General features: G+C 37.6%; 1 protein-coding gene across 2 annotated transcripts in view; it reads left to right on the forward strand.

Annotated features, from left to right (window-relative positions):
- Positions 1-314: 314 nt before the first annotated feature.
- Positions 315-15,885, forward strand: part of LOC117406479 (conserved oligomeric Golgi complex subunit 6) — a 67,357-nt gene continuing 51,786 nt past the window's right edge. The window contains exons 1-4 of one of the 2 annotated variants that reach the window (XM_034010547.3): positions 315-504; positions 1,668-1,811; positions 6,259-6,330; positions 9,290-9,348. In XM_034010547.3, coding sequence (XP_033866438.3) covers positions 367-504; positions 1,668-1,811; positions 6,259-6,330; positions 9,290-9,348 — 413 coding nt within the window. In that variant the 5' untranslated portion in view covers positions 315-366. Of the gene's footprint in view, positions 505-1,667; positions 1,812-6,258; positions 6,331-7,574; positions 7,691-9,289; positions 9,349-15,885 lie in introns of those variants that run through there. The other variant, XM_059031258.1, reaches the window with a different exon arrangement.

Consider the following 15,885-nt stretch of genomic DNA (forward strand, 5'->3'; position numbering starts at 1 on the left):
CTGAAAAAAGAAACAAGGACCAGGGGTCACAAATGGATAAAGGGGCATTCAGAACAGAAAATAGGAGGCACTTTTTTACACAGAGAATTGTGAGGGTCTGGAACCAACTCCCCAGTAATGTTGTTGAAGCTGACACCCTGGGATCCTTCAAGAAGCTGCTTGATGAGATTCTGGGATCAATAAGCTACTAACAACCAAACGAGCAAGATGGGCTGAATGGCCTCCTCTCGTTTGTAAACTTTCTTATGTTCTTATGTTCTGTGTTCTAAAGCAGTTAGAGATACGGAACTCAATTGCTTAGTTGCGTGTTTCCAGTCGGAGTTCAAAATGTAGTTCCTTCCTAAGTAGACGTGTTTTGTTTTCAAGATGGCTGACATTAAAGCAGAGATTCCCTCAGATACTTCAAATGTCAGTAATAACACCAGCAATGCGACGTCTCAGCAAAACAACCCTTTATCCAGGAAACTCAATAAAATATTGGATACGCGACTGGACAATGATAAGGTAGGAGACTGCTGCGAGATGTGGTCCAGCTCAAATTGAATGACACACCTGCCACTCACAACGCTCCTTAGCAGATTATATTGATTGCATTACTTTAGTGTTTATTTTATTATCTAATGTGCATATTTAAAATGTAATTTAAAATGCACTTGTGTGATGTATATACTGTATATTTCCGCAGCTGTCACACCTACACTATCCTGCACCGCTGCAGGAAGCTTTTGAGAGACATGGCTCTTTACATTTTGCATGGCAAACTACGACTGTACTAGTGACACGTGTTTACTCAGGCAACTGTGTTCAGGTTGATTTATTTTTTTGATAGTTTTTTTTTTTTTTTTAAGTGACAGAAATAAGATGAATATTATTATTTGTACACCGCACGAACATTTTCTGAAATGGGTTGACCAATGCCAGGATTTACGTAATTCATCGTTCTATATTTCTCGTCCTAAAAGTAAAACATGACAAGTAATTGAAAATGCCTGGCACATTCGTACTACGTTTTAGTTAGAATTATATCAATTCAGACTGGAATTGTCATAGTGGAGTGCAAGATTGTAATCACATTTACCCCGAAACACCTTTTATAAAGGTTTATCACGGTATCTTTGCAGTTTAACCATGCTTTTGCATTGATTTTTACCCTGGTGTTCCATGTTTCTTTTAAATGCTTTAACCTTGCTATTCTTTACAATGCTTACCTATGCATTACCATGCTTTTACTATGCTTTATTACAGTTTGCTATGCTTTTAGTAGGAGACATTTTCTATAACGGACCCCAACACCCTGAATATGCATGTAAATAGATTTAGTATAGTTTTAGCAAAAATTACGAACAAATATATATATACACACACACACACCCATCTACAGTTTATTGCAGCGTTCCACATACTTTATATTTGAATCCGGTAACTTGTTCTCATTTATTCAGTATAGCCAACCCATTTTTATTCTTATTGACATGCAGTGTGGTTGCCATAAAATGGGTGCAAATAAATTAAGGGTCTGGCATCTCTTGCTTAATTTAAATGCGCTACAAAATACAATATTGTGATAGATAGATAATAGATACGTTTCAGAGTCAATGAGAAGCTCCACTATGTGGTGTAAAGAAAGTAACCTGTAAATATGCTTTTTTTTTTTTTTTTTTTTACAGGAAATGTTGGAAGCTCTCAAAGCCCTCTCTGTCTTCTTTACTGAAAACAGTTTACGAACAAGAAGAAACTTACGAGGAGACATAGAAAGGCGCAGTTTATCCATTAATGAAGAATTTGTTCGAATATTTAAAGATGTCAAAGAGGTAACTAAATGTTTTTTTAACACAACCTTAAACAATGGCCATGGCCTTTTGAAGATGGTGGGGTTATAGTCCATATCATTACCTATTATAGTAGCAACATTATCATTGGTCATCTTTTAATCTATTGTTCAGCTAGGTTATTTACAGGTTAGAGGGCTGAGAGTGAATGTTGTGTGTTGGGGACTGTCTTTCCTCAAGGACTCCTCAGGGTCGATTTTAGAAAGCATTTTACTGTGGACTGTAGCGCACAGTTGACTGTGTTCCCTTTAAGACTTTCATTTAGTTAGCCACTGTGGCTAACGTAACTTAGCATTTTTTAACAACACCAAAGAACAGTAAAGTAAACTGTAAAACTGTTTTATTGTACACAATACAATAAACATATTGACTATAACTGTGTCCAATAACCCTCTCCCCTAAACACCACACTCACCACAGGTTTCCCTAAACACAAATAATATAGGTGAGCTTTTCAGCTTCCAATGCCAGCCTGAATGACATACAAACAACACTCTGTCACTGGGAGAATTCATAATATAGGTACTGTCTGCCTTTTACAACTTCACAAGGCCAAAATAATAGTTTTACTACATGATTTTTGTGGGCATTTGTTTACATTATTGTTAAGTATAAACATTTTGTATAAACTGGTTATAAACATACTGTTTCAGCAGGACAAAAAAGGTGTATTTTATTTTTAAACACGTAGATATTTAAATGTCAGACCCTACCCTTTACTTACACATAAACAGTATATTTAAACTGTATTAAAAAATATGCACTATAACTCTGATTCCCATTTAATCAATACCAAGCTTAAGTCACACATGAAAAATGTACTTGCAGATTTCCTGAATTCAGAATTGGTTTGCAGAGATATTCATGTACTGCACCTTTACATTATTTTGACAGTGTCGCAGTTTTCTTTCCACTGCAGAACGATAAAGCGAAACTGCCAGTAGACAGTGCTATAAGTGTATGGTAATATAAATGCCTCCCTGACCAAATGCAGCTCTAGTTACACAAGCTTGTAATATTAAGTTGGATTGTACAGCTACGACTGTTTAAAAAACAGTTTTTTGTTTACAGTGTTTTTTCACCTGGGACTACTGACAGTAATGTTACACCGATTCCAACATTAAAACTCAATAAATCACAGTCAGATGAATCCTTCTTTTTCATTTATAATTATTAATTGTTCCTCTTCCGAATGTTCTTGGAACCATTCTGTTACTATTTCCAAACTATATTTCAATATATTTTTATATTTTAAAGAGATCGCAAACAGTGACTGTGACTATCACAGTCATATTTTTGTTTCTAATTTAGAACCTCTGTCCTGCCAAACAACGTTGGTGCGTATTTACATAATCAAGCTAAATGGCTTTCATTGGGCAAAATGAAACAAAACAGTGTGTATTGATTCGTCTACCAGCACACGTTCAAAGTAATCATGCTGGCATAGTCTTACACGAGTACATTTTTCAAAGCCTTCGCCACCATGGCGACCTTGGTGAAAACATGCTGCTTGTGGTGACGTGGCGAGCGGCTAGAGGGAATGTAGGTTGTTGGATTGTGTGGTGAAGTCTAGTTCAACGCGCATGGTTCCTCACCTCACAGAATATCAGCCTCTGTTCAAAGAAGCTTTTTTTTCTGAAACACACATCAAGAACACTTGCATTGGTTTAGGTTACCATTGGCTGTAATTGAGTGCTGGAGTGCTCATTTTTCATGTACAGTGAAACCTTCCTTAAAGGCTACCTACAGTAGGCTGCAATTAGTGTCATATATTTACAGTCCCAGTTCTATTAACTTCAATATTTGGGTGACCCCACTAATAAGGCCACATTGTGTTGGTCCTTTGACTGGCCTTAATAGTGATTTCACCGAATTTCAAGAAGAAATGATTATATATTCAGGGTTACAGAGATATTTAGTAAGAAATGGGCCATAGTGAGTTTCTCCATTTTTTTACTGTAATATGAAATTCAGTGCACTTAAAGCCTTAGAAAATCCAGCATTCCATACAAAAATATTCTATTCAAAAAATGCCTTTTGAAAATCGCCATTTTGTTCATGCAATACCGGTATGGTATTCTATGATGTAGTCTCCGCCATATTCAGTTTCTAATTCTTTTTATTTAAAATGTCCTGATTTAAAACATAATTTTATCTGTTAAGAAAATATCATTACCTTCTTGAAATTATTCTTGTTAATATTGTTCTGAAGCTGCATGCACAGCCTGGTACTGAACATGATGCTGATTTTATTTTAAATCAGAATTATTTCGGTAAAGGAAGTTGTATGAGTTTGCTAACCCACTGCCTCCACACCTACTACTACAGTGCTAATATCTATCTCATAAATCATTTAAACTGGCAACTTTGTATTTTCAATGCTGTGGAAACTTTGCCTGCACAATCTAACAGCACCATTTACTTTGACCTCATACCTAAGGTGGCTGCAATATTGGACTCATATGACTTTTTGGTTTTCAGATGATAAAGATCTAATGCTTCGAGATCCTGGCTTCATACTTGGTACACATATGTATTCTGTGATGACTTAGGTCAAGCAATTCAGTGAACCCAATCCTTTCACTGCCGCATTGCTTACACCCCTTATAAAAGTTCACCACAGTATTGTTGCAGTTTTCAGAGGTTGTGTTAACGCAAAATTTTGCGTCCCAGACGCAGAATAAATCCATTGGACTGAAAAATATTTTGTCTTGCGTTCACTGGACGCACAGAATGGAAAGGGACGCAGACATGCATATTCGTGGTAATGCGTACCATCCAGAGTGTAGTCCTGCCTTGCGCCCTGTGTCTGCCGGGTTAGGCTCCGGCTCACCGCAACCCTCTATAGGATTAAGCGGTTGCAGATAATAGATGGATGGATGGATGTTTTATAATTAAACTAATTAAAAGCTGTTAATTGCAAAACAATCTTTGCTTTTACCTTCATATCTTGCCTGAGCCTAATTCTGGTCCCTTTAATTTTATTTCAAACAGAGCTGACAAATTATGTGAATTGTTCACCCCCGATCCTACTTCTAACTCACATTTCATTTTTGCAGTCGCCTAATTTAACGTTGTGCTTGTGTTATTTTCCGCACTAATTTAACAGGAAAGCCCTTACAGATGTTTATTTTTGTTTTTTTGCTAAGCAGTCAGCATCTTCAGGGGATTTTCATGAAGAAGATTGCTCATCTGCATCTCAGCCATCTACTTCTGACTGTACGAGTACTACAGTGACCAAAGCAGTTGCAAGCAGTAGTAATGCACAAAAAAGCAAATGAAAAATCTGTTATTATAATTTTGAATGGGACATGAAGTATCCATGGCTTGTTTATCGAGACAGCAAGATGTACTGTGTGTGAAAGAGCTGCTGGGCAAAACAAAAAAAAAAAAATATATACTTTTTCAAGATTCTTCATTTAAAAGACACGGCGATGTTGTTGCTGTTATTGGAATGCAGAAAAATATTAAAACACACGTAGATGAAGGCAACAAACAGTGCTTAGAATCCCGTCTCGTTGTCATGCGGTCTACTGTTAATATATAACAAAGAAAAAAGTGTGTCTGTGTTCATATGTATATCTATACACAGACAGATATTTTTTTTTTTACCTATGCTTTATTACACTTTGCTATCTTTTTACTATGGTAAACTTGTGTAAGTGGCATACCATATATACTGTGGACCACAGGCTTTGACATAGTGTCTTATAGTTTGTCCACAGTTGATTCTCTCAACAGAGTTCCATTACAGGTGTACCCCACCTTTTCTGTTTCAGTGACAAATTCTTTTAACCTTTTTCACATTTCCATTTTATTTAATGTTAAATTTGATATTGCAGTGCAATGGGGTTTGAGATCACTGCAGGAAGAGCGATTTAAAAAAAAAAAATAATAAAAAAATTACCATAACAAGTGAACTGGCTTTTCTTTTCCGTACCACTTGGGGATGTGTAACGCTGTATTTTCCAGGACCCCGCCACTTGCTCTTTAAGAGATGTTAAATGATATTACTTAAGTTGTTTAGTTCTAGTTTTGTAAATTGAAAAAGTGTTTGTGACGAACACAAGGGATTTTTATTTTTTCTTTAATTAAAACTTTAAACTTTAAATCTTGTATAAAGGGCCCCAAAGGACATTATAAGATTGACTGGTGAAATATCATCGTCATCCTATTGCTGCAAGGTGAGCTGAAAAAAATAAATCCCACAAATAAAAAAACCTTTTTGACCAAGGAGAGAAATGTAGGTTAACTTTAAAAATCGGTACCTCGGATATGCAAGTCTGGCAAGCTGGAAAGCAAGATAGTGTTTCTCAAAGGAAAAGATTTTGGTTTAAAAACAACAGAGGTTAACTGTTGGTTTAGCACAAACACTGTCCCTTTCTTAACTGTGGTGTCAGGTGGCCTTTGCCTTTCTCTTATTTCTCAGGAGCTTGAGAGTGTGCACGAAGATGTCCAGGCCATGAGCAACTGCTGTGAGGATATGACAAACCGTCTAAAGGTAAGAATGGTGGAGACCTTAGTCCTGGAGGAACTGCATGCTTGCCTGCCTGCCTGCCTGCACACACAGTGAGACTGATAAGGCTAGGCGCCCAGTAACACTACCCTCTAGTCCCACATGGCATTCACATTGACTGCTTTTCTGGCACAGCTTATGTTACAGACTGAGATTAAGATAAACAATAATTGGGTTTTTCAGTTTCCCTTCTTCAATGTTGTAATATTTTGTAGTGATGAGGCTTCTTATTATTCATGCTGTGCTCCAGTTTATTTGGCAGATAGTCTACACCTTTTTCAGGGTTTTTATTTTTCAGCAGTACATATCTGGATTTATTACTGAAGGTCTGGATATGAATCCGGCGTAAAGGTATTATGTAGAATCAACCTAAGCTTCAGAATCCTCAACAGCTGCTCAGGTCAGGGTTGAGGTGCATTGGTAGCTTTTCTCTTCAGGTTTGCCTATTGCCAGTGCTGCTAGCGCTTCCTTTAAAAGCACTATTACAACAACAACTGCAGTGACCCTACATGGGCAACTATTTAGCTTATGCATACAGCCAAATTAATAAGCCAAATAACATGTATAATATAGAAAGCAATTAAGAAATGCTTGTACAAAATACAAAACAAGGTTAGTATTTGCAAACCAGCAGAACTAGCATGCACCATTTTTAGGTTTAGGCTTGTATTGGAATGTAATACAGAAGAGGGGTGGTAAACTGCAAGTATTATCATTTCAAGTTATTAGCAGAAGACACTGCCCAGACATTAATTGTCTGGGCAGTGTTCCACGGCACATTCCTAAGTGTGCTGCTCATTTTTAGAAAATATGGCTAACACTTTGGAAAGTAAGCCTGTTGTCCTGTGTATCAGTTTATTCTGGGGGTACATTTCCACACAAATTAAATTACTATGGAAAGGGACTCAGGCTGTTACTGCTTGGCATTTTACGGACAGGGTTAAACTTGAAGCGTTGTGAATCTTGCATGATTAAAGGTTAGAGACTTACAGCTGAAACGTTTGGATTATCTAAGTGAATCCAGCTGCACCCAGAGCCAGTGAAATAATTTGATTGAAGTAAAAGTACACAGCTTGGAAGAAATCTAAGAGGCCTGTTCCAACTTCCTTTAGAGAATATACTCTAATCCATCCGCCAGATTGAAAAACTTTTCATTATAAAAGTCACAGATCATTATCAGCAATAAAGATATTGAGGAGAGCAACATTTTTCATGTCATTTCAAATCAGGTCCAGGACAAGGTCAAGGATAAGGAATCATTACCTGATTGTGGCACCAAGTTTTAATAGACACAAATCAAGGCTGCAGAAGCTCTTCTAAAGTTGCCGTGTCTGCTTTTTGCAAGGTACATTATTCCCAGTAAGACCGAATCCATAACCCATTGAAGGTAACAAAGACTCCCATTGCTTATTGTGACAGTGTAGCGTCATGGCCCAGGCTGGCTACCGGCAGGAATTAGACCCAGAGACAGAAAGCTGCAGTTTAAGTGCGTATGCGCATGTTTATTAAACACAAAAAGGAACAGGAACAAACAAAACACGGCACATGTGCCAAAATAAAAGGTTTACACAAAAGAACACCACACTTGTAAAACAATACAAAAATCATAGCACAAACATTCAACCAACAAACAAAGGATTTCTGGTTCCTCCAACGAACGGCTCTGGAGATGCCAGTGGCTCCTCCCCTTTTGGCTCTCGGGATGACAGCGGCTCCTCCCCCTTTGGCTCTGGAGACGGCAGTTGCTCCTCCCTCTCTGGCACTCGGGCAGGCAGCACCTCCCTTTCTGGCACGGGCAGGCAGCACCTCCCTCCATGGTGCTGGAGATGGCACTGGCTCCTTTCCTCGCCTCCGGGAACAGCCTCTCCTCCCCTTCTTTCGTTTTGGGGCAGGCAGTTTGGACTTCTCCAGCCTTCGGACAGGCAGCTTCTCGTCTTTCTCTTGGAATACCACCACGTGCCCGAACTCCACGAAAGCATCTAGCTTGTTCCTTGAGGCCACTGAGGTCCTCCAGTCTGCCATCCCACTGGGTTTGGGATGCGTCGGGGTTCCAACAAATCCAGTGATCCGTTTTAAACTGCAGTCCTGCTCTGGGTCAATATTCCATGTGGGTAGCGTCACAGCCCAGGCCAAAATCAAAGGTTTAAACAAAAGAATAACACACTTGTAGGCTGGGCGTTAGCCTTCACTACCACGTTGCAAAACAATACAAAAATCACAGCACAAACACTCGCCCATTACCTAATTGGGGAATGGCTGTGATTGCTGGCAGGGACAGATTTAACCCCATCCCTGCCAACCTTACATTCCAACACACACACACTATATACATTAAGGGCTTTTGCACTGCCACTTTTATTAATGTGAGTCATTGCAGGCTTTCCATTGTGCTTTATTTAAAAGTGAATAGTTTATGGTGTTTAAAATGCAATGTGATTGTATTTGACAAGTAAACAATGCTCTAGAAGCTTTTTAAAGCCTTGTTCAAAACGTTCATCTGTAAATTCTGCATGCAGAATTTTCCATTGCCTCTGTCCCACTTAATCCTTTCGCTTTTTGGCAGTTCCTGTCACAGTATGTTAAGGATTCTGCTGAGTTTTCCTTATCAGCAGCAAAATTCCATCCTTACAAAAAAGTGCTTTCAGCGCTGAACATTCAGCTAGTTTCTACCACCCGGTTGCAGTAGGGTTTTTTTGTTGCTAACTTTGCTTTGAAGTAAAAGTACAACATCATCATTTGTATTTCAGCAAGACAGAATTAACATATAAGATTAATTTTCAGACTATAACAATTATATTTATCTGGGTCTTTCAAAATTGTGCCCAACACCATTTTTGACACCATTTACTGAAAATTCATAGTAGCTTAGCAGTTGAGGAAAAACTCACTTTCACAGCAATAGTCACATGTTTGTTTACTGACTCCAGTCTCTTTGTATTTTAAGGCTGCAAAAGAACAAACTCAAGATCTGATGGTGAAAACCACCAAGCTTCAGGGTGAAAAGTAAGTTATGCAAGTGCAGTGGCACGCTAACTCTACATATTTTTTCCATAGCATGGATGCTAGAAAGGCTGCTCAGTTAAATTCCAGTGATAGTAAGTATAACTATGGTGGCCCTGAAGTGCAAAACACAAATGCAAACATTTTTTGATTTTGTGTATTTTAATTTGCATTTGTGTTTTGCACGGCAGGACCACCATATATAACCCCTTTAAAGCGCAACTTGGTATTGGGTATAAAATATAACAGTTATCTGCTGCGGAGTCACTTACAATAGAACCTCAGTTTTACGTCTCCAAAGGACGGAGCACAAGGAGGTTAAGTGACTTGCTCGGCGTCACACACAGTGAGTCTGTGACTGAGCTGGGATTGAACATGGAACTGCTTGGTAACAAGCTCCATTCTTTAACCACTGGAGTCTGGGTACTATTCAGGTGTCTTTGGATTTCTCAACTGCTCCCATCCTTAGGATCCCAGTAGATTTGGTTTCCACTTTATCTGGCAGTTTTTGTAGCATGAGGAATTCTATTTTGCAAGTCAGCCTTTCTGATGGTAGTTATTTCTTCTAGAACAATCAACTATTGTTTGCTACAGTGTTTTTTTCACATGTTTTCCATGATCCCTCCATGCTAACTGTCAATTAACAAATTAGTATTCGTTCTTCCGTTCAGTTTCATGTCAGTGCTATAGATTCGTATTTATATTTTGATTTCAAACCTCAGTCTTTGATTTTACATGTTTGTTTGTATTCACCTGATGTTATCAGAACTGTGTGACGTGTGAGACATTATGCATTTGACGTGGGTGACTTTTCATTAGCCAACTACTTGACACTGTAGTTCTTTTAAAGGTAACAATCTTTAAAGTGTGCCCACCTGTTGTGAATAAACTGCGTTTCTGTTGCTTTTTTCTATGACTTTAGTCCGGCGCTTGTTGTTGGTGTGGAAAGCAAACTCATTATAGAACAGACAACTATTTTTTTTACATGTGGGACTAGACCAGTTCAGATTCACAAAATGCACTGAACTACTCCCAAGTGAACTTGCGCCATATGGCCTGTCGTTGTACGGACAAATCATACATTATTATGTTCACTGATGTATGAATCCCCCAATAAGAAAGGGTGATATTAATATGATCATTTATTCCCTGCTTGCTAGCAATGGAAAACACATTCAGCATTATTCATATTATTTACATTTTTTGTGTTAATTTAGGTTTTGTTTTCTTTTTTTTTCTAAATTCCGTTTGTTTGACGGAATCATTTATTTCCAGTTTTTTTTTTATCCATTTAAGTTTCCGGTTTTGTTAACGATTATAACGCTGGTGATTAGCCCCTCATGTTTTAGCCATTAGCTTATTCGTTTTTTTGGGGGGTGGTATTAGACTTTTTTGTTCCGTTTTCTGTTACGTTTAAATGGGAACTTCTTGCAATCTAATACCCAACATTAAAAAGCCTGAAAGCATCATGTTTGCTTTTTAGAGTTTATTATTACTCAGATATGTTGTACTGTATTAAGAAGAAAGGGCTGGATTTGCTGAAATTGCTGCAGCACAAATATTGTGAGGGTATTATTACATTCGGTAAACTGAAAGCAAAAGAAACTTAGCAGTGATTACTAAATAAGTAGGCTAAATGACCGCAATTTAAGATATTAATTACCCTATTGATCACAATTACCATATTGATGAGGTGAGGTTGTAGCACCTTTTAGAACTGACCGCACATTCATGACAGCCACATAGATAGGAGCTGTTTCACATGCACAGGGGTTTAGTAAACACTGTATGGTTGCGTTTAGGGTCAAACTTTGCTCCCAAAAAACAGTTGCCTCCCAAACGATAGTAAAATCCAACCCAGTGTTTGTACACAAGATGCAATCTAGGGAAAAGGGTGCAATGAAATGAAAAAAGCCTGGCATCCAAAGTGTTAAAGAACCCATGGGTCTGCTTTGAAGTGTGGTGTGTACTGCCAGAGTAAACTCTGATCTCTAAGAGCACAATAAACCCTTTATCTATTAGGCTTGAAAACAGCTTTTTGCTGTGTGTTGATTTTAAGGGATATTTTAAGGGACAAAATGAATTTGATTACCTGGGAAATATGTTTTGTGACCAGTGCCCTTCCTGTAACATTGTTATGTCTTTAACATCAAAGTTCTGTTTTATCCATGTGCAACACAAAGCACACAGGCTGAAACACGCCACAGACACAAACATTGCTGGTGCTTGATTGGCAGTAACATAGCTATGTTTATAATAGCACCCGAGGACATTAGGTTGTGTGCTGGGGTTTATTGAAGCATCTCATCAAACATAAAGGAGATAAAAAAAAAAAAAAACCTTCCTGAGACGCAGCAGGAGACCAGACAGGCGCCTCTGGCAGCTTAGGCCCACTGAAGTTCTGTGTAAGATGTGTGTCTAAGTCTTGATGCCATGAAATGGTGTGGGAAATAGATAGGCGACATACAGTAGGCAAGATAGAATAAGATTAATTTCTCTGTTGTGTCCCTGACACTGACACAGAGGTATGTACTGTACTCCTTATGAAAACTTTTAAATTATATTTGTCATAAAGACAACATGCACTGGCTCTTACACAGTGCATAGACACAAACTCATGCAGACCCCACCAGAAGCTGGTGGATTTGTGGCTGGCATATTGGCTAATGAGGATGGCTTTCAGCAGAATAGTCTCTTTTGTGGATTGGAAATGGGAGCCTGGGGATCAAAGGTTGCTGATCCCTTTTCTTGTTTCCATTTTTTTTTTTTACTAGACCAAGCTTTATTTAGCTGTCAGCATGTAATTAGGATGAGCACAGGGTGAGTTTTCGCAATAAATTTGTATTAGAATTACCTCACTTCTAGAATAGAAAAGGTATATAACCGATAAAGCTTCTGTAAATATTTTTATTTGTCAAATCATGTGCTGCAAAGATACCAACAGCCAACAAGAAATGCAATAATGAAGCACACAAAGCTAAGACAGGCAGCTGTTACAACATTTTTGCTAGAAAATTTATTTTCCAACCCTCACTACAATAACTACTGTTGTTCCCAGAGGTCTTATTTAGATTAAGAAAAAAAACCCTAAATATATTAAAAAATAAATTTAAAAATCGGCAATTTATAATGTTGTCATTTTCTGTGGAGCTGCCTAACATTTGACTCGCTTGGGCTTGTACAAAGTAATATTACAAAGGCAGCACTTAAAGATAAATTGTTAAATGGAGAATACGTTACTTCAAAGAAGCAATTAAAATACCGCCTAAGAAAAATGTACAAAGCAACCCAGAATAATAAACATCAAAGCATTTTGTGAAATTTAAAAAGAAAAAAATGTCTTGCAGACATTGAACATCTCTCTTATAGTTCAACATCATTGTGTTCCGTCCTATAACCATTCATATTGGGATGCATCAGCTTTTGTATATTAATACAGGCTCTTGAATACAAAACATATCTGTTAGTAGCAGATCTTAGAAAAATTTCATACTGTAAATGGATATCATGCCACAAGTGCAATGAGAGCAAAAAACATATTTGAAACTCTGAGCAACAATGATCTTTTTCCTAATAGGTTTTTTTTTCTTTCTACGAGTTATAAGTTTCATTTCACCTTATTCCTTTTTTTTTGATCCTGTGCTGAGTTTCACTGAAATTTCTGTAGCAGAAATTGGGTATTTTATTTCTTAAAGTATGTGTTTTTGCATTGCAGTACAGTACAATACAGTACAGTAAGAATATCGGGCTATACATGTTTTGTTTGAGCACACCATTCTGTATAAATGGTCTAAAAATGTCGTTTCAATAAGATCATCCATTGCTTTACAGAAAGTATGGGGATCCATGAATTAATTTGACGAAGGAGTTGGTGGAAATTGAAGCATGAGGTCATTAAACATTTTTATTAAAATGTAGTCACGGATTGCAGATCAGATTTTATATTATTATTATTATTTATTTCTTAGCAGACGCCCTTATCCAGGGCGACTTACAGTCGCAAGCAAATACATTCAAGTGTTACAATACAAGTAATACAATAAGAGCAAGAAATACAATAATTTTTGTTCAAGTGTGACAAACCACAATTCAATAATACAGCAGATAATAGTGATAGTTACATCAGGATATGATTAAATAGTGATAGTTACATCAGGATATGATTAAGTACAAAATACTACAGGTTAAACACTTGGCAGATTACAATATTCTGAAGTACAGGATTAAATGCAGTAAAATAGGGGGCAGATAAGAGCAAAATAAAGCACATTTAAATGAAGGGTGATAGTGTCCCAGGATACAACAGAGGAGTTCTACAGGTGCTGTTTGAAGAGGTGAGTCTTAAGGAGGCGCCGGAATGTGGTCAGGGACTGGGCAGTCCTGACATCTGTAGGATGGTCGTTCCACCACTGCGGAGCAAGGGTGGAGAAGGGCGGGCTCGGGAGGCAGGGGAGCGTAGCAGAGGTAGAGCCAGTCTTCTAGTGCAGGCGGAGCGGAGAGGTCGAGTGGGGGTGTAGGGAGAGATGAGGGTCACGAGGTAGCTGGGTGCAGTCTGGTCAACATAATTAACATTCTGTGTATTTTGTTGAATTCAGAAATAGTGTGCTATTTATTTAAATTCAAGTGATCCCCTTTTAAATTGTTATTTTAAGTAAATCAGCAAGTTGCCCTTTTTCATGTTTATACATTTTTTTTTTTTTTTTTTTTAAATAACAAAAGCTTGGTATTGTTGAGCCCTTTCAGCTTAGGACCATTTACTGCTAAATAAATACATAAAGAAATAACAAAAACAGATGATATAAATCAATGAACTAAATGGGAATTATGTTGACTGGGTAGATATTATGTTCCTTTTGATTTCGTAGTAGAAATGGTTGTATTGTTGAAAAAACACAGGAAGGTATAGCATTTAACTGTACAGTAGTCATTTCACTTTAACAAAAAAAACTGTAAGTGATCCGTTCAGTCACCTTATTTATTCTCTATAAACAATTACTAAATCGAATAACTGTAATTAAGTTGTATAGACACATGCTGTAATTTTCCACTATAAAATAATTGAATGCCATTGGAATTCACGCTTCAGATCTCTTTGCCATCTTCATGCTTTATGCAATAAAGCAGGGACACCCTGTGTAATGAATGCATAACACATTAAGCTTTTAGCATTCAAATTATGGAGCTAATTGATGTCATGATAAAAAGGCTTGGTAATTTGCAGTGCCACGCTTGATGAAACAGATAGTCAACATTACTATAGATGGTTTGCTTTTAGCGGCTTTTGTTTTTTGACCTTGAAGAGGCTTCAGATGGGCAGTATTGGCAGATGGATTATGACAGCTGTGATGTACAGTTGGTGATTCCATGCTCCGATGGCACTCTGCAACCTCATGATGATGATAAGGTGATGAGAAAGGCAAGTCTTGCAGAGAAGCAAGAAGAGAGCAGGGCTTTTTTTTATCCCCGTTATTAAACTGAACAGGATTTTTGTACGAATGGTAATATAATGTATAATTTTTTTTTACACAAATGCAAATCGCTGTGCCATCGGTGAGGTTTTAGTGAAATTGCGGTGATGACATTAGTCACCTTGATAAACGCTCCTAGTAAATGACAGATGGAAGTTCCATGTTTTTGACCTAGTGACCACATGCACATTAAGTTGAAGCAAAGTGTACAGGAAAAACAACTGACTGCAGAGATTAAATCTATAGAGACAGAACCATAGTTGTATATCTGTGATGATAGTGCAAAAAAAAAAAAAAAGGATATGTTGTCCACAATTTATTTATCCGGCTGCATATTTGAATGCATTTTTGCTTTTTTTTCATACTGTAGCACCTTCATATCTTTATGGATCTGCATCAATCAGCATTTAAATTAACTATATGATACCAGTACTAGATTTGTAAGCACAAAAGCCATATATTAAGGCAATGCTGTATTATAATATTAGTGGGGATTAGTTAGACATGGTGTAACTTGCATGTAGGTGTCACCAAATCCCTCTTTGCTTGTACAGGTGCTCAATCAGTCAGCAACATTGTTCCATTTTAATATCTCTACCTGTATGTTAAGAAAAGCTATGGATCTGAAAAATTGGTTTGGCAAAACAAAACCCTACAGATGGTCGTGTTACTGTTCTTCTGAAAGAAGCCCTGAAAAGTAAAAGGAGCCTCATTTCCATCTGCAGGTAGTACTATAAATGCTGTTCACAAAACTCCATTACACTGCCATCAGTTGTGCTTTCCCTATCAAGCGATAATGCAAGCTTGTGCAGTGAGGTCTGTCTAGTGTCAGTGTTGCGGAAAAGCTATGACACATTTAGGAGATAAGCATGGATGACTTTGTTATTGTTTTTTAGTGCTTCCTGAGAACCCAAAATAGAAAGGTGCCCATGTTAATTTTGCTTTATTTTTTATTTTTTCTCTCAGCAATTAAGGGATCCGGCAGATTGTCGCTCTCCGAATTACAGTACAAAAGCAACATGCGTGTACAGTAAACATTTGGTCAGCTACTTAAATATGGAGGTGCATTTAC

The sequence above is a fragment of the Acipenser ruthenus genome, chromosome 9 (assembly GCF_902713425.1).
Source record: "Acipenser ruthenus chromosome 9, fAciRut3.2 maternal haplotype, whole genome shotgun sequence".
NCBI classification, from domain to species: domain Eukaryota; kingdom Metazoa; phylum Chordata; class Actinopteri; order Acipenseriformes; family Acipenseridae; genus Acipenser; species Acipenser ruthenus.